Below are 21,212 nucleotides of genomic sequence, written 5' to 3' on the forward strand. Positions count from 1 at the left end.
GAAAAAGAGCAGGAAAGTAATCTTGCCTCCGAAGTCCCAAGGGACAAGGAGAGACGCAGTGATGAAGGAAAGGATTGAGCACAGAGTAGTGCATCTCTCGAGAAAGAGAGAGAGGGAAAGAAGCGGAAAGGAAGTGATGAGACAACATTTGCAAAAGACGAATGGATGGGAGGACAGATACTGTTGAAATTAGATGTAAAAGGGAGTGATGATGTGAGGCCGAGGGAACGGGCTGACGAGGTGCCGAGAAAGGAAAAAGAGAAAGAAAAGGAAATGAGAAACAAGAGGGTAAGAAAGGATAGGTTAAGGAGAGAACAACTATATTGCGAAGAGCAAGGAATACCACTCAGTCGCATACAGTGCGCAGCCTATGAAAAGTACAGGCAGAACATGCTAAAGTTAGAGGAAGAAACTTAGAGGAAGAAAGGAGAGTGCACGAAAGGAAAGTAAAGAAGCGAGAAGACGAGGAAAGTAGAAGGGCAAAGGAACGTAGAAATGAACGGATGAGGGAAGTAGATAAGGCTAGAGAAGAAGAAAAGAAATAGATGAGGAAGCAGAACGTAAGTGCAGACAGAGGGCACGAGATCTAGAATATTTGCAACGGGAAGTTAAAAAACCCGATCCTGTTGTAGAATGGGAAGACATAGAAGAATTCTTTCCTGCAAGCGATGCAGTACCAGGTACAAGCGGGACAAATATTGAGGATGACTTTGACCACCAGAAGCATCGGGGAACCAATTGATAAAATCTTTGATGAGATGGGGTTGGAACTAATTTACCAAGGGAGAAGGGAAGATGAGCGCTTAGAAAGCACTCAGCTATACGACACAGAGGATGTCACCCGAAGTAGTGGGAGCAGGGGACTGTCCCTAGACAGGCTGGAGATTGGGCAGAACGAAGATGATGTAAGAAGTTGTGTAGACTGGGAGTACTCAGGATCTGACTCCGGTGGGGAAACGGAGGAAGTAGCACATGAGGAAGGGAGACGGTGCGAAAAACGGCTCCCAGGGGGCCGAGAGGTACGATGCTCAGATGCTAGTGGGTCTACAAGTAGGGCACCGAAGTCCGCTGGACAGTCCAGGCGACATAAAGAAACACCCCACGGTCAGAGGGGGGCGTCAGCATCTGCCTATGCAGACAGATTAAGGGCATTGCCAGGAAGGCGGCAAGGCGGGAATGCCACCCCGGCGATAGACCGGAGAGCTACGGGGAAAGAGAAGGAGGACTGTGCAGTCCAATTCCTGTTACTAGAAAAAGGGGGAGTTAGACCACAATATATTCCATGGCCACACATGGACTGGGAAAATCTAAAAAATAAACTCCCAATGCTGACGTCGGGGGCTGGGAAGTGGATACATGAGTTAGAGAAAATGACAGGGGGTGTCACCCTAGCCATGTGGGACATTAAGGGCCTCCTAATTGCTATACTTGGCGAAAGGGCAGACGATGTGTGGAAAAGGGCGAGCTACCCTAGGGTAATCATAACTAACACCTCCCATGACGGGGCGCCATTTAATAACTGTAGAGCAGTAGTGTGGAAAGCGCTGCGTATGCTATCTCCAGACACGTCTGATATGGGAGCTATAATGACTCAAAAAATGAAAGAGTCAGAGGATCCGTTGATTTATATCCAGAATTTTCAAGATGCGTGGGTGCTCGAAACGCACGAGTCTTGGACGAAATCTATCCCTGTATTCTACCATATATTGTGCCAAGGGTTACCAGAGCCGGTGCAAAAACAGTTTAAGAAATTGGTAGGAATAGAAGCTAAACCATGGGCCGAAATACAGTTGACAATTGCACACTATTGTAGATTGTTGCAAGAAAAGAATCGGAAAAAAGGAGGTAACTCGTAAGGGAGAGGAGGCAAAGCTGGTACAAAAGAAGCTCTTGAAGTATGCTCTCGAGGGAGTCATGCTCACCAGCCCAGCCGAACAAAGCACACAGCAAACGACTAACCCATCCCAGAATAATCAGGGTAACACGGGATTTTACCCGAGGGGAAGGGGTTTTGGAAGTAGAGGATGGCAGAGTAATCAGGGAGGGTTTCGAGGTAACCAAGGAAGCTTACAGAATGTTCAAGGTGGCTTTCAGAATGCACAGATGGGCAGTCCAGCTATGCCAGATGGACAAGTGGCCCAACCACCGCAGGTGTGTTGGTTGTGTGGAATGACAGGACATGTGGTGCGCATGTGGAGAAGCCAAAGCATGTGGCAAAACAGCCAAGGGATGGGGACAGGCATGGTGAATCAAACCGCCACCCTGCAGCAAGGCGGTGCGCAAAACTACACAGTGCAACCACAGGCGTTAGGCGTGCAGCAAGGTGCACAGCAAACGGTCCAACCACTGAACATGGGAATTTCGTCACAGGGACAACCTCAGCAGGCACCGCCACAGGCGGTACAGGGTAATAATTCCGGAGGGGGAATTAACCCTGGAAATGGAAATGGGGGAAACCCACAAGTGTACAGTGGACCGAACCTGTATATGAAATAGGACAGCTCACGGGGAACTCTGATGTGCTCTATCCTATCGGTGACACTAGACCCTAATAGGGAACATAGGGTGAATGTCACCATAGGGGAAAATAATATTCCTTCTTAGTTGACACCGGTGCAACGCGCTTGTGCATAAGAGAGGGCAAATTTTCCTTGTCCGGCGAGGCTATAGACAACCAGAGTTTCACTGGAGCTCATAGTAGAGTTCCCTTTACAGATGCACTCCCAGTCTCAGTGGGAGAGCGCAAAATGAATGTACCCCTATTATATTCACATCAGACCCCAGTAAACATTCTGGGTCGGGACCTGATGACTAAATTAAACATGACCATCTTGTTTACCGGTATAGTGTGCTCCACCCCAGGAATGCATTATTCAAACGTGTGCGAAATGATCAGAGCATACTCAGGACGTGTAGCAATGAGGTCTACTCCATTAGAACCAGAGGTTTTCACTGATGGCATGCGGGTGCTTATGGTGGGGTTGCCAGGCCTCGCAGACAAACATATGAGAACCCCTGATGAGTTTCTATTCAGACCAAGAATACCCATGCACGAAGAGGTGGGACAAGTATTCCCCTTAATGATACAATCTGCCACAGTGCGAGGGAAAGTGGTATTGGTTGAAGGATATGACGATGAAGGCAGACAATGGTGTGCGATTATCGCCATCGAAGAAGGGTATCGAGTGACTGATGTCACCGATAATGATCTGTTTGAAGAACACCCTGACCTAGAAGAGACAAGGGTGGAAGTGAGTCTCATATTTTGGGTCAAAATGATCAAACGAGAGGTGCCACAGAGAATGATGTTGGCACTGATACGTCCAGAATACTTTGATGACGACACAGCCCAAGTGCCTGTCGCGGTATGGACTACAGGGCCCTATGACGTAGGCCTCCTGAAGGGGGCCGGTGAAGTGAAAATCAAGCTAAAACCGGGAGCAATTTTACCGTGTGCTGGACAATATCCCATGTCCAGAGAGGCTGATGAAGGGATCGCGAAGACAATTTCCACCATGATGGAACAGGGCATCCTAGTGACGTCAGAATCACCTTGCAACACGGTGATTTCCCCTGTCAAGAAATCGAAGGGTGGGTCTTGGCGTTTAATCCAAGATTTTAGAGCATTAAATGATATTGCTGAAGCCGAGTTCCCTCTTGTCCCGAACCCCTCTACAATCATATGCAATTTACCCACTGAGGCAAAATATTTCACGGTGATCGATTTCAAAAGTAATTATGGTCATCCACTGCTGAGAAGAGCCTTAGAAGGAGGAGATCCACAATAAGACTTTCTGCCGAGGACAGATCGAGAAGAGCAGAAACGAGGATTACAACATCTTGTTCCTAGTTCATTTTTTATTTTTCTTCTATTTTTCTTATTTTTCTTTTCATCACCCTTACACTCTGGAGCAGGTCAAGGAGAAAGACACTGTTCTTCAACTTATCGCCGAGAGTCCGAGCGAAATGAGCAGACACAAGAACTTCACCACCTATATTCTTTTCTCTTCATTTTTCCCATTTTTTCCTATTTTTTCATGTGTTCACTTTTATTTTTATTTTTTGTTCTATTTTTACAGTGTTTTATTTGTGTGTGATTTTTTTGCAGTGTCATCCAATTATTCCTTCACAGTGAACAAGTTCCAACATGTCCTCTGGACCAAAACAAATTCGAGGGGTTCAATGGGACCTCACCTACTATAGATGCGCATGATTAATGTGATGTACCAAAGCTGCTAGCCTAACCTTTTTCCCATAGCCTAGCAAACGAAACCGTGCTGCATACCCAGAACGAAACCGTGCTGCATACCCAGAGACTATCGTCATCACCCGCAAGAGGGGGAACACTTGAAAAGCACTCGACACTTTAGTAATGATAGACTTTGAACTATGAGATCAGAGCAAGCAAAGAATAAATAATTGACTATGGACTTGATGGAAATGGGGGCCCAGAACAGTAACATAGTTTTACCCCCAGCAAACCCCTGGAAGAAAATGATGCAAATTATCGTTCCAAACTATTATGTGCATGTGTACAATGATCGTTATTGTCTTTCTATTATTAACAATCAGAACTGCTTTCTTTATTGGTGCATGAAGTGTCCCCCTATCAGTACACCCACTGGATAACGAACGTTGGGGCCTACGAAAGCATCCAGGCCCTATATAGTGATTCCAGTTCCAAGAAAAGCTAATGATGAAGCAAATGATTTAAAATTAAATGTAATTAGCAGTGACACGTATACACATGAGGTAATGAATGGGGAAAAAAGCTGGAGACAGGGTCAGCACGGAATGATAATGTAGCACTGACCACAGCACGCACCCACACACAGAATGCACACAAACAAGGGCAAGTGTCAATGGCTACAAGGCCTCCAACGAAGGCAGCAGAGAAGGAGAGACTGCCTGCCGAACATTCAATTCTAGAGACTAGTGAAAGCGACCAAGAAAAGCCAAGGGAAACACCAAAGAAGGAGGGAATTGCAAAATCCCTCAAAAGTGGCCACAAGAGAATTCACAGAGAATGATTGATTGATTGATATTTTATTTCTATCGTGCTCGTACACAAGTGTTTCAGAGCGGGACAAAGCAAGGGAGGGGAACAGGGGAGAACAAAACAGCGATCTTACTAGGCCCAGTGACATTGAGAACGGGCAAGTGCATGGGAGAGGGGGGAGGGGAAAAGTGCATGGAAGGGGGGGAGAGGTGGAAAGTGCGAAGCAGAGGAGAAACAGATAAATAACAATAAATAATTAATAAAGGCAACAAACAGTCGTAATGCAGCCAACAATTTGCAAGTGCTAGGTTTAAGGCAGCAGACAGGGTAGGTCCGATAAGTGCAGGAAGAAAAAGGGGGGGGCTGTATGGGTGCAGATACAGACCCCAGTGCAAGGGGTGGCCCAAAGGCAGTGCGGGAGTGACAGGATGTGCAGGTACCTGGGCCCAAAAGACAGAGGGTGGCCAGGTGCACGGTGCCAAGAGAGAACAGACCAGGAGAGGGGAGCGAAGGCAAAAGAAAAGAGGAAGGTCTTGAGGTGCTTCCGGAACCGGAGATGGTTCTCCTCAATTTTTAGAGTGGCAGGGAGGCTGTTCCAGAGGGAGGCCCCAGCCGAAGACAGAGATCTACCCGCAGCTTGTTTCTTAGAAAAACGACTGACCCTGAGTGAGTTGGAGGTAGAGGAGCGAAGAGCTCGAGAGGGGAGGTATTTGCGGAGGGATAGCTGAAGGTATTTTGGACCCAGTCCCCAGAAAGCCTTGTGGACAATGCAGAGGGTTTTGAATTTAATCCTTGCATCCACTGGGAGTCAATGAAGAGATTTCAGAGCTGGAGAGATAAGATCGCAGGGCTTGAGGCCAAGGACAAGTCTCGCAGTTCTGTGCTGGATTAGTTGCAGAGGGCAGAGAGTAGAGGCAGGTAGATTTAGAAAGAGGCTGTTACAATAGTCCAAGCTAGAGAGAACAAGAGCTTGAGATACCATGAGCTTCTGGGAGAAGGAGAGGAAAGGCAGAGTACGCTGTGGACTCTCCTGCTCGGGGCAGACCAGGTCAAGAGACACCGGCCAGGGACGTTGGCAGGAGGTACCCCCTGAGAACAGGGCGTGGGAAACCTGCCCATCTCACAGACTATGTAACAGACTGAGCTGGGGAGGCTGACCTGGGGACATGGTCAGGCCGTGACAGGCACCCTCGGGGGATCCAGGGTGGCTGTTAATAAATGGGGGTTTTGTTGTGTGCGTAGTTGCGTGCTTTACAAATGTGTGATAGTTAGTCCCTCCTGTTTCCAATTTGTTGTTATGGAAAAGGAGGAGTGTGGCGTTGGCCCTTTAAGGGCGCGCACGCGACGGGGTGACGTTCACTCCATCGCGTGCGCAGTTAAATAAACGGGGCGTGTCCGGTGGCGACACAACCACCGGGGAGCCCACACGAGAAACATCTCTGTCTCCGTGTCTCTGTGTCACGGGGGGTGGGGGGCTCACGGACGGCAGAGTCCGGACACCGCCAAAAATTAAGTTCACTTTTTTCCCTCAACGCGGACTTTTATTAGTGTGTGACCTTTATGACTGTGGAAGATGATATTTTACTATGGTTGGTCCCTAGAAGTAATGCAAAGTAAATGATTGTGTTTATTGCAGTATTGAGCAACATGATCATATATAAATTAGAAAACACTAAGAAAAAATGAAAATAAAAGAAATACAGAAGGTTAGTTGCGACAACGGATCATTCCCGTCTCCTGGTGGGCTGCAGCGCACTCCCCTAGCCTAGGTTGCAAGCGGTCCAGCCGCCCAGGGGCATTCCCGTTGCATCACGCAGTTGGAGGACATAAATCAGGGAGGAGCCAGAGGGGCGGGCAATGGGTGGGGGATGTCCAGCCGCACTTTGCAGTCGGAGGACAGGAATCAGGGAGGGGCCAGAGGGGCGGGCAATAGGTGGGGGAGGTCCAGTCGCCGCGGCTGAGCGGCTCAGTCTGACAGTGCAGAAGAGCCGTGCGGGCACTACCTGTGCCCCGTGGTGGACCCGTAGCGTTTAGAAGCTGGATCTGGCCGCTAATAGTATCTCCGACCGACGGGAAGTGTAAGCCAAGCCGGCGGTGACCCCTGCCCGCAAGGAGCGCACCCCTGGAGGGTGAACGAGCGCCTCCACCGCTAAAGGAAAGTGCTCGAGCGACAGCAGTAGCTTTGGAATAGGAGGCCGGCCCGGTGAGCCACACGCGCCTAGGCCTGTGGCGTGCCACCTGGGAGGAGCATTGCCGCCCTAACATCCCATAGCAGGAATATCACGGCCGGGGAACCCCCATTTACACCGGTGAGGTCCATCGAGAGGCCGGGGGCATGGTGGGAGCACCCCCGCAACACACCACCGGCCCGGCCGCTGTGGCCTGGCTCTACGCCCTCCTGCTGCTGCTCGCGGTGAGTGCATTTACTTTGCTGCGGCCGAGACCACCTTCCCGTGTGTGTGCATCCGGGGTCATCACAGGGGCTCGTGGAGCAGGGTGGCGGCGTTTGGAGGAGAATGCAGCAGGGCACGGGGCAGTGACACTTGCGCGACGGCTGGTGTTCGCTCTATGGCTCTGCCGGGTCTCCGGCTTTACCCTCCAGTTCGCAGAACTGCCTCTCCCATTCCCGGGGATGCTGGGACGCGGTGTGGCCTGTGGCCTGTCCCGGCAGCCCCCCACCCACTGTGTAGGGGCTTGGGCAGGTGCACGGGAGACTCGCGGTAGAGGGCCGAAGGAAGGTCGGGCGCAGTCCAAGACTTTCCGGACGTCCCGGGCCGCTTTCCTGCGCACATAGCTCCCAGAAGCCGGCCACGGGAGAAAGCGGCTACACCTGTCATTACGAGGCGCTTGGTCTGCGCAGCCCACTAGTGTATCCATTCAAAAGTGAGAAGGGAACAGTATTCATCTGCTGAAATATTCGCTAAATAGTTCAGAAAAGTTTCAATTTCCAAAGTAAAAAATGGTTCTTGTAGATTGTGTCTGGATCGCACACAGATGGAAACTTTAGCAGACCTGATCAGAGCGCCCCTGGGTGGTAGAGGTGACGTCACTGATTGCGTCACTTTGTGACCCAATTTTTCCTTTCCGGTAAAGAATTCTTGCGGGAAATCAAATGTCCTTAATAGTTGCTGCAGTTACTCGTTTAGAAAAAACATTTTACTGCTGTATGATTGGCTAGCTGTAGCCCCCGTGCCTTGCACCAATTATGGTAAATGTTTACTTATAAATGTATAATGTGTGGTTGTATATATCTGAAAGGGTTGTCTTTCATGTAAAACATTATCACAGTAAAACAAATAATTGCTAATTTGCAAGAACAAAGTCAAAATCACATTGCGCCCCCCCTCCCCACCCCAGCGTCGCATCTCCACGTGTGATGTTAAACATTCACAGTTAAATAGAATGAATAATGAATATCAAATGCCACTTCCAACTCAAGAGCAAGTAACCGACCTGCCAATGAAAGTGCGAGGCTAGACTTTACACTGACACCACCCGCAAGGCGTATAGGCGCTTTGAAGTGGCCACACGGCGATATGAAGCGCTATGATTAAACATTCCTTCGAGTATTCGTTCTTTAAGGAAATGGGCAAACATGACAGGCTTCCGGTCATTATCCTGCTCCGTGGCTGGAGGTTGAGAGCAGAGCCCACGAATGAGCGCGGGAGATTTCCAGAACGTTCGAGAGAAAGCAGAGGAGGTCGAGACTTGCGGCAAGGGTGAAACTGGACTGGACCGCTCACCCCCCTCCCCCCGCACCTGCACAGTTAGGAACGGTGAGGGGGCTGCCGAGACACGCGGCGTTAGGGCTATCTTTGCAGAGTGTGACTTCTACCGCGTTTGCACGGCCTCTAGGCGCTCTGGCCCTTCTTGGAGGGAAGGAGGTGGTTTTGCTTAGTGGGGGAGGGGGAAAACGCAAGACGGCTTTGCTTGTGTGTTGATGCGTGCAGACTGGAAGTACCCGAGCCCTGCATGGGAGTGAGTTTCTGGGTGCTCTGTCTCCCAGGCATTGAGGCGCTTCTGTTCAGAAAGGAAGCCTTGTGTGCTGAAAGCGCTAGGATGCATGGTCTGGTGTTGTGTGATGTGGGAGAGCACCGAGGCAGCCAGTACATGGCCTAGGCACTGGCCACAGACCACTCTTCCATGCGTCCAGATTCCCTCGGGTTAGGTGCGCTTTATACATGAATGAATGAATGCATGTGTACCCTATATTAAGGCAGTCCATACCTGCCCTGGTTCCATGCGATAAACACATTTGTAAAAATGCCATTCTTGATAGGACTGGCACAGATTGACGCTTTATTGGGAAGGTCTTTTAAAGCTCTTCTTTTTTGAGGTGGGGCTTACCACCACCCCATCACTCTCGGCTCCCCATATCTCCCAGCTCTCCCCCACCCCAACACCTTTCCTTTACTTTTATAACAAATGGTGCCCCATATTCTGGCGCGTGTTATATAGCTGGGTGGCCCCGCTATCACACTACACCCGAACAAGGCCTCCAGATGTGCACTCGTCATAAACTGTGACAACGCTAACCTTAGGAAAACTGGACATCATATATTCTATACAGTGAACAGTATGCAGGCTTGTGTGTGTTGCCAATACAAAGGCTGTGGCTTTTTATTAAACATAATACTAATAAAGCAACACAGGAGTATTGTGTTTATTTCCCAACAAACAGGTGTGCAGTGTTATCATAGTTCTGTACTCTCGGGCACTTGGACCCGGAAATGGAAGTTGCCCTTCTTAGCTCACTGGGTGCCCCACAGTGTGGGCTCCCTTCTGTGGTGGGCTTCCTTTCTGGATGCCTGTGTGACCCTCCCTCACACCTGTGGGGGGGATGGGAAAGCCTTCTGGCCTTTTCCCCACTCCTTGCTACCTGCGGCCGCTCCCTCGCTTAAGGGCTAGTGTCCTTTAGCTACAGGGGGGGGGGGCTCATCCCGTGCCACTAGACAGTGACACTAGCCATTGCCTTGTGAATTCGCCTCTTGGCAGGACATGGTGTGCTCTGGGTATGAGGAGAATTGAGCGGGCATGATGTGACTTTTTATGTCTGTCCCTCTTCAGATCCCTCATCCCTGTCGTACACTTAGCCAGGTGCCGGCCCTGGCGGCATGTCCGGGCATGTGCCAGGCAGCAGCCCGGCCTTTTGCCCCAATGGCGCGCCCTGGCGGCGGAAGCAACGCACTGCCAATGCCCCGCAGCAATGGGGCGATTTCTCCTTGTCTGGGGCCCGGGCTCGCCCATCACACGGTTTTGAACTCCCCCCCCCCCCCCCCCCCGACTATTTCCTACTTTCTATCGGAAGGCACCTGTCGCTTTATAATCTGTGTCATGTCTGGAAGTGTCGGACCCACGAACTCCCCACAATGTGACAGCCACTTACAGGTGACTCCAGCGAACTCTTAAGCTCTGCGGGGAGGTCGAGCGCCTAGAACCGGGGCGCAGCGTCACACAGCACGTCTGTGGAGTTGCCCCCCCTCCCCGCCTGCTCCAGGTGTCTGGCAGCCGCGAGGCCCCATATCGGCTGCGAGCCATCCCACCTGCACTTGGCATCCTGCCACCTGCACTTTTGCTTTTCCTGTGGTGAACGCGGACCCACGAGGCTCGTCCTGCAAAGGACGCTTGGTAGCTATTGGGCAGTATGCCACACCCGCCGCCCTCTTCCTCAGGTGCTTATCAGCTGCACCATTGACAAGGTGCTCGCCACCATTTCCCGATGTTTTCCTGTACCCCGCCCTCGTGCTCTCAACCTCGCCCGCGGAGTAGGGCTCGTGGGAGGTGCATTTTGTGAAGTCTCCAGTTGCCCCACGGCAGACATGGAACAGCCCACCCACTTCTGTTTTTTTGTTTGTTGCATTTTAGGCCGTCGTTTAAAATGTGGACAGCAAAACTCAAAGTCCCAGAATGCAAAAAAAAAAATGGATAGGACTAGCCACTACTACCAGCTGACTTGGTACAGTTTAGGTGCTCTGGCTGTGTATTCTTTATCTGCTGATTGGCTACAGGTTCTTTTGTCAGATTTTCAGCCCGGCCCACCACCCACAGGTCTTGTATGCGCACTTCCTGTCACCTGCAGACCCAGCACACGCGTGTGCGTCATCGGTGCCGGCCTTGGGGTGTGGCGCTGGAAGGCATTTTATTTTTATTTTTACATTTTCAAAGCGCTCACACAGCCCGCGGGCATCGAGGCGCTGTTACAGGAATTATTTGTTTTCTTAGTTGCGTAATTGTTGTATTTTTTGTCTTAGTTACGTATTTATAACTCGCTTAAACACCCAGAGGCTTCGAAGCGCGGACCCGGGGATTGAACCTGTGGTGCTCCATGTCGTCTTGCTTCCAAGAAGCGCACGTTGCCGCTGAGCTATCCTCCCGAAGGTATTTACTAGCTACCTGTGAAAGGCCGCAGTGCCAAGCCCATCCCAGGGCATGAGGGACACAGTGAAGGCAGTCACGCGCAGGGGACGGCCTGAGTGGCACAGCGCCACCCCCAGGGCCTCCCCGCACACCCTCGTGTGCCCGGGGCCTCCCCGCGCACCCTCGTGTGTCTGTGAAAATAAGTCCTCAAAACACTGCTAAGGGGACCTGTGACAGTGAATGAAAGCACTTTTAAAGGGAGGTTATCGGTTCTAGCGCCGAAAAAAAATACATACAAATTCGCAGCACTCTGTCACCACTGTTCTAACGCAGCCACTACGTCAGCTTTACAGTCCCTTTGGCCTCCATTGTGAGTTGACTCTTGTCTGCTTTTGTCCCTCATGGCAGGCTGGAGCAGTGGGCGCGTACGAGGCACTTATGTTGTCATACATTTTTTTTAATACCTCCTCGCTCCGGCGACTTGCCTGGAGCTAATCACTGGAATGGGATGCTAATGTGTGAGCGCCGTATTCCAATGAAAACCACCTCGCTCCCGCGTCCGAGCGAGGAGGTAATCATGTGAATAGGGTGCACCAGCACCCTATTGTAATCAAAAGCGCCCGCCGCCACAGGCGCATTTAATAACAAACGGCCGCCTGCCGCGCCTTCTCCCCCTACGGAGCTGGTGTGACGCGAGACTAATGGCGCCGCTTGGGGGAGCATGGAGCCCTGGGCGGCCGGCACACCTTGCCCTAAGTCTGGCCCAGGTCACACGCCATGTTTTTTTTTGAAGGATTGCCTTTTTTGGAGGATGAGTCACCGGGACAGGAGGAGACAGCCGGAGGCGACAGGCCCCAGGATAGGTAGCGGGGCCGGTGGGCGAGCATTATGCCCCCCCATCCTCAGTTACGTGGGAACTCCCCCCCCCCCCCCCCCCCCCCCCCCCCCCCCCACAAACGATGGTTCCTCTGAGCCCTCTGGCCCCCATTGACCTGGAGGACAAGTTTCTTTTTAACCTCCCGGCCCACCCGCATCTTTCTACTTGAAAGGACCTCTGTTGTGACTTGCACGTCACCCAGGCCACTCCTTGCGTAAAGGACAGGCCTGTCCTCTTCCCTGCTCTTACTTTACACATTTGGACCTTTCAACTGATAGCTTACTTTCAACTTTTGAACCCCCTCCACCCCCCAGGCTCCCATCTGGAGATGGTTGGGCACCCAGAAAAACTATCCTCCGTACTATTATTTCTGCCCCATCACCAAAACTGTCCAGCACCCTTGACAGTCCAACCCAAAAACCCAGCTCATCCTAATCCCAAAGTAAAACTTTAAAACTAAATTCTCAACAAATCCATGAATTGGTGTGTGTTTATTTACGTATGCAGCAGAGACCAAGCAGCCAGCATGTCCTTATGGTGCATCCAACACAGCCCCTCTTTCTAGCACAAGATTTTAACTTCTCGATTCACTTGTTGCTGGGCCCTGCTAAGGACATCTGCTGTCATTGCCCACCCCCCCTCCAACACACACATAACTCCCATTGGTAACAAAAGGGTCCATGCAGTGCCTACTTGCCGTCCCTTCCATAATTCCCCCAAACTATTCTTAACCCAATTTCTTATACTTAATCTTCCTCCCTCGCCAAATTAAGATTGTGTATTGGTGCCCTGAAACACTTCATAAAAGAGGCATGATTGATAATGATGATTGTTGGGGCTGCATTCAGGAAGTTGGGTCACTGGAACACATGTTATGGAGCTGTGTGTGGGTCAAAGAATTGTGGAATAAAGTCTGTGATGTGTGTCAGGATTTTGGGTGGTGATTCTGTCCTGGATTTTCGGACGGTGATTCTTGGTGATGATTCTGGGCTGGCTGATGTTAATTCGGCACTTAAAGTGGTCTTTCAGGGCTTTCATCGTGGCCAAGCGGTTGATTCTCCGAGGGTGGAAAGGTAGAGTCCCTCCGAGGACTGGGTCCAGGAGATGCATGGCCTGTCCAGAACGGAAAAATTGATTTACAAATTGAAATGTAAGCTTTCTTTGTATGAGAAGATCTGGAATGTATTTAATGATTTCTTTTAGGTTTTTTAGTTTTTGTTTCATATGTTTTCCTTTTGTAATTTCTGAATTTGGTCATATTATTCCTGTATATACTTGTAAATATATGAATAATAAAAAAAAATCTTCCTCCCTCGCATGGATTAACAGCAGTTGGGGTCTTTCTTTAGCCTTTTCTAGTTAAAAAAAAAAAGTGTCCCCATCGCACCCCCACCCCCAGACCACACCACCTCTACTGTGTCCAAACTCAGACCCAGCCGCTTGCCGTGTGATCTTTCCTCTGCTTGCACACGTGTCCCTTGTGAAACCACAAGTCTCCCCATTTCATGTTCTGGGACTGAGAGTGCGCAATTGCGAACAGATACACCAAGTCCACAACTCGTGGTCTGAGGCAACCACAATGCAGCTCCGATCTCCACCTCCCAGTGTCTTTAACCTGCCTCACGCTCTGCCCCAGTCAGGCCAATCTGTGCCCCCCCCCCTGACCTCCACAAATCGTAAATTAATGAGTCCCAAGGTCTTCTGGATCTACTTGGATCTGACAAAATCAGCCCATTCCTTAATCCCCAAGTGTCATGCCTTAACCACACTCCTTCCGTGAGCATATTTATGCCTACAGGGGTCAAACACTGTCCCCCCTCCAATATTATGATGGGCACTCGCTCTTTCCCGTCTGTTTTGGATCTTTTTTTTCACATGAGTTTCTTGGCCACTTGCCCCAGCTCTCACCCTTCTCCCTAGAGCTTCACGTTTTCCTCCTGCCAATTCGGATACCCAAAAATCTCCCCAAAACAATGTAAAATCTGCAATAACCGCGAGGACCTCGAACTGTGATCTCCGCACCAACATTCACACACCCACCCACTGCCTTTCTCAATATGCCCATGGATATCCCTTTTCTTCTATCTCTCTTCTCACCACACACACTCTAGCCCGCACTTCAAGCATGGTGCGCCACGTTCCACACCCACCCACTGCCTTCTCAATATGCCAATGGATATCCCTTTTCTTCGATCTCTTCTCACCACACACTCTAGCCTGCACTTCAAGCATCGTGCGCCACGTTACGCAGCCACTGCTCACAACCCCAGTACCACTTTCTGTAAAGGCCTGGTTATGGTTTCTTAGCAGTGATGACTTCTGGGGACCGTTTGCTGTCCACCAAACACAACTTGCGACATTATCCCGTTTCTTCTCAACCCTCCCTACTCGCCCATCGTAACACCCCGCTGGCCAAAAATTCCCGCCATGCCTATCCGGTTTGAAATTCAGATTGGATAAGCAGCAGTTAAAAGGGTCTCCTGGGTATCCCCCAGTGACCAGGAGCTACCACTGGGGAACGATGAGGAGTACACAGCATCCCCAATCCTAACTTCCACTTAAAATGCAAATATATAAATTTGTCCATAATTTGTTACCCGTAAACCTTTATAAGTTGTATAGAAGTGTCCTAATATTTATTTATAGATTGTGACAAACATAGGGGTGTTTGTTCAGCATCAGTTGGCCTGAGGAGCCAAAAGTAGCTCTTGGTAGCTGTTGGTGCCAAGCTAACCAGGCTCTACTAGGCTACAAGCGGGGGTTAAATAGCTCCCTGCTCCTCTACATTTCGAACTCTGGCGTGTCTGTTTTGTGCTATAGCCAATGACCACAATATGTGCTGCCGGGCTGTCCAATGCCAAGCTCGGGCACCCTCACTGGTAACTTCGCGCGCATCTGGTACCACCCGCGGAGTCACGACCGCTGTTACTGAGAAAGTGCATCATTTGTATTTGTTTTATTTATAACGCGCAAACCATCAGGCCCGGAGGCATCGGGGCGCAATTTGTACAAAGTTACAATAATGCATATATACAGACATAAAAAATGACTGAATTGTCAGCTCCGGCCATGGATTATGTTTTCAGTTGAACATTCCGTCTCTGGCACAGCGACACACACGTTGCGCAACCGTAAAACCCACACATCGTGTGCAGGCTTCCTGTTATCCATGGCCACTACACTTTCATTTTCCACCTCAATGGTCACACTTTTGTAACTGTATTACCCCCCTCCCCCCGTGGTCCTTCAACCAATCCTCTGGCCACTGTTCCTGTACCACACACCACTATCCTTCCAAACAAATACAAAACCTTTGGCCCTAGGTTCATCAGAGCACACCTGGCAAGGTCCCACCACTTCTTCATTAGGGAGCTACATTCCTACCCCATTTTATTCAGTCAAAAAGCCTTGCCATATACTCGAGTCTTCCTGTATTCTTTGCACCATACACAACCTATGTAGATGATTGTCTCCCCTCGTCATTGAAAATGCCATACCATGTTTCACAAGCTTGCACCCAAATAAGGGCTGCGCCTGTTGTACTCACTTTCCTTGCTTCGTGTCTCCTTGTTAGAAGCACTTCCGTTTTCATAGTTTTTCTCAGTCATCGCAACACCATCTGCACAGAATTCAGCCCAATTCCTACACAATTCTAGCACATGGCCGGGCCTTGTGTTTTTCTGGTGCCAGTCGGCCATTACTTGAACTCCTCTATACGGGTAATTTTCTAATGGGCGTACAGCAAATGGAGACGTAAAAGTAAGCCATAATGGTTTCACGCTTCCGTTTCCTGCTCCAGCCAATTGTTGTGCTCTGGCAAGGTGGCGAAGGGCCCCGAAGTGTCATTAGCATCTCCCCTATACGTTCCTCCTCTGTCTTGGAAGTGCGCTGAGTTTTACACCTGCATGAGTTTGCCCTCTCCCAGCTGAGTTTAAATCCCAGACGTCATTCTCCCATGATCCCTCAAGAATTCGAAGTGTCACTTCTGGGTCCTGTGGATGAACTGACTGGGCCCCTTATTGGGCTGGTGCCTAGCTCCTCTGAGACCCACCTACAAATGGCCCTTTTGCAACCTCCCGCCCAAAGCCACACTTCCCCCTTATGTTAGAAAGGGAAGCAAGGTGAGCTTCATGAGGATCTCAGAAAGACTACTGAAAACCTGTTATCTTTAAACCCTCCCTGGGGAAGGTTCCAGGTTTGGCCCCTGAATAAGTAGCTGTTGAATACGAAATCAACCTCTGCCTCGTGCATATTAGTACCTCCTCCAACAATGCCTTTTTACTCTGTATGCCTTGAAACATCAGCAAGAGACAGGATCGGGGCGATTATCTGCAAGTGACAGGATCGGGGCGATTATCTGCAAGTGACAGGATCGGGGCGATTATCTGCAAGTGACATGCCAGGTTCTAAATTGAGTGGAGCTGGGAGCAATTTAGATTCTGCTTGTAGCCTAGAAGAGCCTGGTAAGATTGACACCAACAGCTACCAGGAGCTCCTTTTGACTCCTCAAGCCAACTGATGCCGAACAGACATTCCTGTGTGGCATTAACATGTGCGTTTTGGGATAAACTATAAATAAGCGTTAGGACACATTTATACAACATATAAAGCATAGGGGTCCTAAAGAATGGACACAATGTTAAGTATGCATCTTATTGTATTCGTCATTTGTATAGCGCCCTTTCCCCATTTGTATGGCCTCAATGCTCTTTTGCGCTTTGTGGTTGGAATGCCCTCAGCGACTGTAGTCAATGTGTGGGAGATTCTAAAAGTTAATTTAAAGATGCGTGTGTGCATTTTGCCAGGTTAGGTTTAGGATACAGTGCTTGTGCCGGAGATTCGATGTGTGCCCAGGTAGACTGATATTTTTCGTAGGTTGTCGCTGTGTACTAATGGCAGAGGTGTTGCGGTACATCACGGGTTTCAGTGTGAACGGCTATGTGTATTGCTAGACCGGAATTGCATAGCCATAGCTGCAATCTAGAGTGCATGGATGGGTGGCCTGTGTCCAGTGACGTGGTTCAAGGTATACATAACTTAGATTTGGACAAAGTTCCTCTTCAATGTCATTTTTCTAGGTCCAACACGATTGACTGGTCTCGCCAGTTGTGGTCTCCCTAGATTGAAAGTCTGAGCAGTGGGGGAGGGGCCTGGAGTGATGGGGGAGTGGTGTACGATCATCTGTCAGTGAGGGAGTGGGCGAGATTGATCAGTGTGCCTCTGCGCACCATGCCGGCATCCCTGGAGATTTGGGTGGATAGGGGTGCTGTTGGGTTTGGGCCAATGTTTCTGTGTGCCTATTGACGTTCTAGAGTGCAAGAGGAGTGCAAGAGGAGTGCAAGAGGAGTGCAAGAGGAGTGCAAGAGGAGTGCAAGAGGAGTGCAAGAGGAGTGCAAGAGGAGTAACGGAAGAGGAACGAAAGAGCCTTATTTTGAGGGCCTTTCTGAATGCCAAGTGATTGCCAATGTTGTGGATGTGCCGGGGCAGAGAGTTCCAGATGATCTGCACTTGGACGGAGAAGGAGGATCTGTCCAGTCTGGTGGAGTTGCAGTGTGGGACAACTGGGTGAGATGCTGTGCCAGATAGGAGTGCCCTTGAGGGGTGGTAGCAAGTGATTTTGTCTCTGAGGAATTCTGGGCCGTTGTTGCAGATGGCACAGTGAGTGATGTACATGGCATTAAAGGTAGTGCGTCGACCAGTAGGGAGCCAATGGAGGACTATTAGTGTAGGGCTAATGTGTTCTCTGGAGGGGGGCTGATGAGCAGGCGGGCTGCAGCATTTTAGATTCCTTACAGTTTCTTTAGCTGAAACGCCAGTGCGCCTAGGTAAAGGCAGTTTGTATAGTTTAGGTGTGAGAGGATGATCGAGATGATGTCCGGGAAACAGTGAGGATAGGTGAGGATAGGTGAGATAAGGGAAGATGAGCCTGAGGATGTGTAGATGGAAGAAACAGGTTCTGGATACTGAGTTGATGTGTTGGGAGGGGGATAAATCTGTGTCCATTGTGCATCCAAGGTTTTTCACCGAGGTAGAGGTTGCCGTGGGAGTTGGAGGGGCTATGGATTGAGGCCAGGGAGTATGTTTGGGAAGGAGTCCTGTTTTCCCGCAGACTGATTCCGTTTTCCCAGGATTGAGGATGAGGTGGTTGGTCATCATCCAGTAGTCCATATCAGAGAGACATGATGACCGATCTGGACGGTTGGGGCCTGGTTATTTTAGGATTATACGGATGATCTGGGTGTCCTCTGCGTAGTTGTAGCAGGTGAGATTGTGGGAGTGGATTAGTGCGGGAAATGGGTTCAGATATTGGAGGGGAGATAGGAACGCTCCTTGTGGGACCCCTTTTGGTACTTGTCATGAAGTAGAGGTGGAAGGGTGGAGGAGCATGATTTGTGAGCAATTGGAGATGAAAGAGGAGATCCAAGTGAGGGCTGTGTATTTGATTCCTACAGAGTGTAGCCTGTCTAGGAGAATGGTGTGGTGATTGGTATCAAAGGTGGCAGAGAGGTCAAGGAGAATGAGTACCGTACAACCTTCTGCGTCCATTGTTCTTTTTAGGTAGTCCCAGACAGACGCTAAGGAGGACTCTGTTCCTCTGAGCGGTCTGAAGCCAGATTGGGCAGGGTCCAGGAGGTTGTTGGCTTCAGTGGAATGGCCGAGCTGTCTGTATGCTGTGCTGTCCATGAGTTTGGTAAACAAGCGGGTGTTGGAAATGGGCCAGTAGTTCTGGGAGATGAGTGGTTGGGGCATAGGATGTTTGAGGAGGGCTTTGATGTAGGAGGTCTTCAAGGCTACTGGGAAGGTTCCTGAAGTTGGGGAGTGTTTGAGGATCGAGCATGCGATACTGCCTGCACAGGTTGAGGCTAGGATGTTTTTGAGGAGGGTGGGCGGGCCGGGGAACCTGATGGGTGGCTTTGTGCTTGGAGCGGGAGGAACTCCCCGGTGTGAGATTGGAGAGAAAGAGGCAACAGTTTGTATCGGGAGGGTGTTTGGACGAGGGCGGGCTGTGGATGGCTAATGTGTGGGGGCATTATTTCTAATTTAGAGATGATGGCGGAGTGTCTGTCGATGGCGATATTGTGTTAAGGCATTTCATAGGGATTGGGAGTTGGGTGGGTGGAGCAGCCCAGAGAATTTATTTCAGAGATGATTCTATGCAGTTCCTTTCTCAGGTTTGCGAGAGTTTAAGGTTCTGTTCCCATGGAATTCTTTCTTGCTTTATATGATTTCCAATCTGTATGACTTTGTTAGTCTTGCTAGGGCGGTTTTGTTCTGGGCCGTTCTGGTTCTCCAGGTCTGTTCCAGACGGTGCCTGAGGGTTTTTAGCGGTTTGAGGTTGGCAGTGTACCAAATGGGTGTTGGGCCTTACCTCTGAGAGGGCTGTTTTGTTGGTGTGAGTGGTGTAAAGGCTTTCTAGATCCAAAGGTCAAGAGTTTGATTGGGGGGGGGCGGCTTCCTGGAGGGAGAGTGCTGGGAGTGAGGTGAGGAGGGAGTTGGCTAGATCCGGGTGATACCGACTTTGTTCCAGAGTTGAGTGAGAGGTGTGGAGGTTGGTGGTGGTTGGGTGTGACCTTGGCCGTGGGCCATGGTTGAGAGAAGTTAGATTTGCGGAACACTCAGTACTGGCTATTCGTTCCCCAGTGGTATCTTCTGGTTACTGATTATTGCTGGATACCCCAGAGCTGCTTTTAGCTCTTGTTTATCCACTCTTAATTTTGATTCCTGCATGATTGGGGAGATTATCGTCAAATGCCTGATCAAGGGGATTATTTGCAACTAACATGATTGGGGAGGTTATCTATACACACCCCCCTGCACTTGCAGGATCTCAATGTCACTTGGCGTAGTAGGATCGCTGTCTCTGTCCTCACTCCGTTTCCCCTCCCTTGCCTCGTTGCGCCTTGAAACACTTGTGTATAGGCACATTATAAATATATCATATCATAGCGAATGGTAAAAAACGAAAACCAGGGAATTTGATGCTGTAACTTGTTCTGGTGGAAATAATCTGTGTTGTCTGTTAAATGATTTTGCAAAAATAATGAATTAAAAAAAAAAAGAATTGCACATATTGTCGAGTCTACTTTACTTTGCACGTTTAAGGGTCTCAGTGTCAGGTCGTCTCCCCCCACTGGCATCACCAACCCACATCATTCTGTGGGCGGACTGCCGTTGCGGTCTTCTCCCGCAGGAGGGAAGTGACGTTAGGGTTAGGGAGGGGGGCGAGGGGTTTCCAGCAGGATATGCCGTTGTAAAGAATAAAGCAGATTGCACGGATTCCCGGCTCCCGCATGATAAGTTCTGAAGGCGGTTTCAGGCCCGCGCAAAACCTGACACTTGGCGACGAGGGGTGTCCGACACCCACTCGTGCTGCAACGAAGACCGCAGTCGAGCAGCTTGGTGTGTCGATGCTCCTCGACCCCCAAAACACACAGCGAATGGCAGCTACCAGGCCCCGGAGGACCTGTGCTGAGGCACGCATGGTGACACGGGAGTGGCCCTGCCTCCACCTCAGCAGCCCAGATGATAACAGGCTCCTCACGACATTAAGGAGGCTCTGACACGCGCACACGCTCCATGCAGGCCTGCAGAGGCTGTATCATCCCCCACACCACGTGCAGTGAAGGCTGGGGAAGTACCATGGCGCAGCACACGTGGGCCCGCGGGCCACATGTAGCAGACCCCAGACAGGGAGACACGTGCAGCTGCCACTCAGAGAGGTGACACCCTGCAGCCAGTAGAGGCACACAAGACATAAGGAAGGGAAGAGGAAGCACGAGACCCAAGTGCAACGCCCCCGAGAGGCGCGCTGGACCACAGACACCAGAGGCGCCAGTCTCAGACACATATAACGCCATGTCCAATCCGGCAAGTCCCGCGGAGTCCTCCTCTTGCGGAACAGGAACGGCGGCAGGTGACACACAACAGGCACAAGGGGCACGAAACTCATTGTAGAACATGCCCATGCCAGGCCCTTTT

General features: G+C 50.3%; 1 protein-coding gene across 1 annotated transcript in view; it reads left to right on the plus strand.

The window, feature by feature from the left end:
- The first annotated feature begins 6,968 nt into the window (after nucleotides 1–6,968).
- LOC138491270 (tumor necrosis factor receptor superfamily member 10B-like) overlaps nucleotides 6,969–21,212 on the plus strand; it is a 114,358-nt gene continuing 100,114 nt past the window's right edge. Inside the window, exon 1 of the mRNA XM_069617689.1 lies at nucleotides 6,969–7,412. Within this exon, the coding sequence (XP_069473790.1) occupies nucleotides 7,335–7,412 (78 nt within the window). The 5' untranslated portion in view covers nucleotides 6,969–7,334. The remainder of the gene's footprint in view (nucleotides 7,413–21,212) is intronic.

Source organism: Ambystoma mexicanum, chromosome 10, assembly GCF_040938575.1.
Source record: "Ambystoma mexicanum isolate Mex_15411 chromosome 10, UKY_AmexF1_1, whole genome shotgun sequence".
NCBI lineage: Eukaryota > Metazoa > Chordata > Amphibia > Caudata > Ambystomatidae > Ambystoma > Ambystoma mexicanum.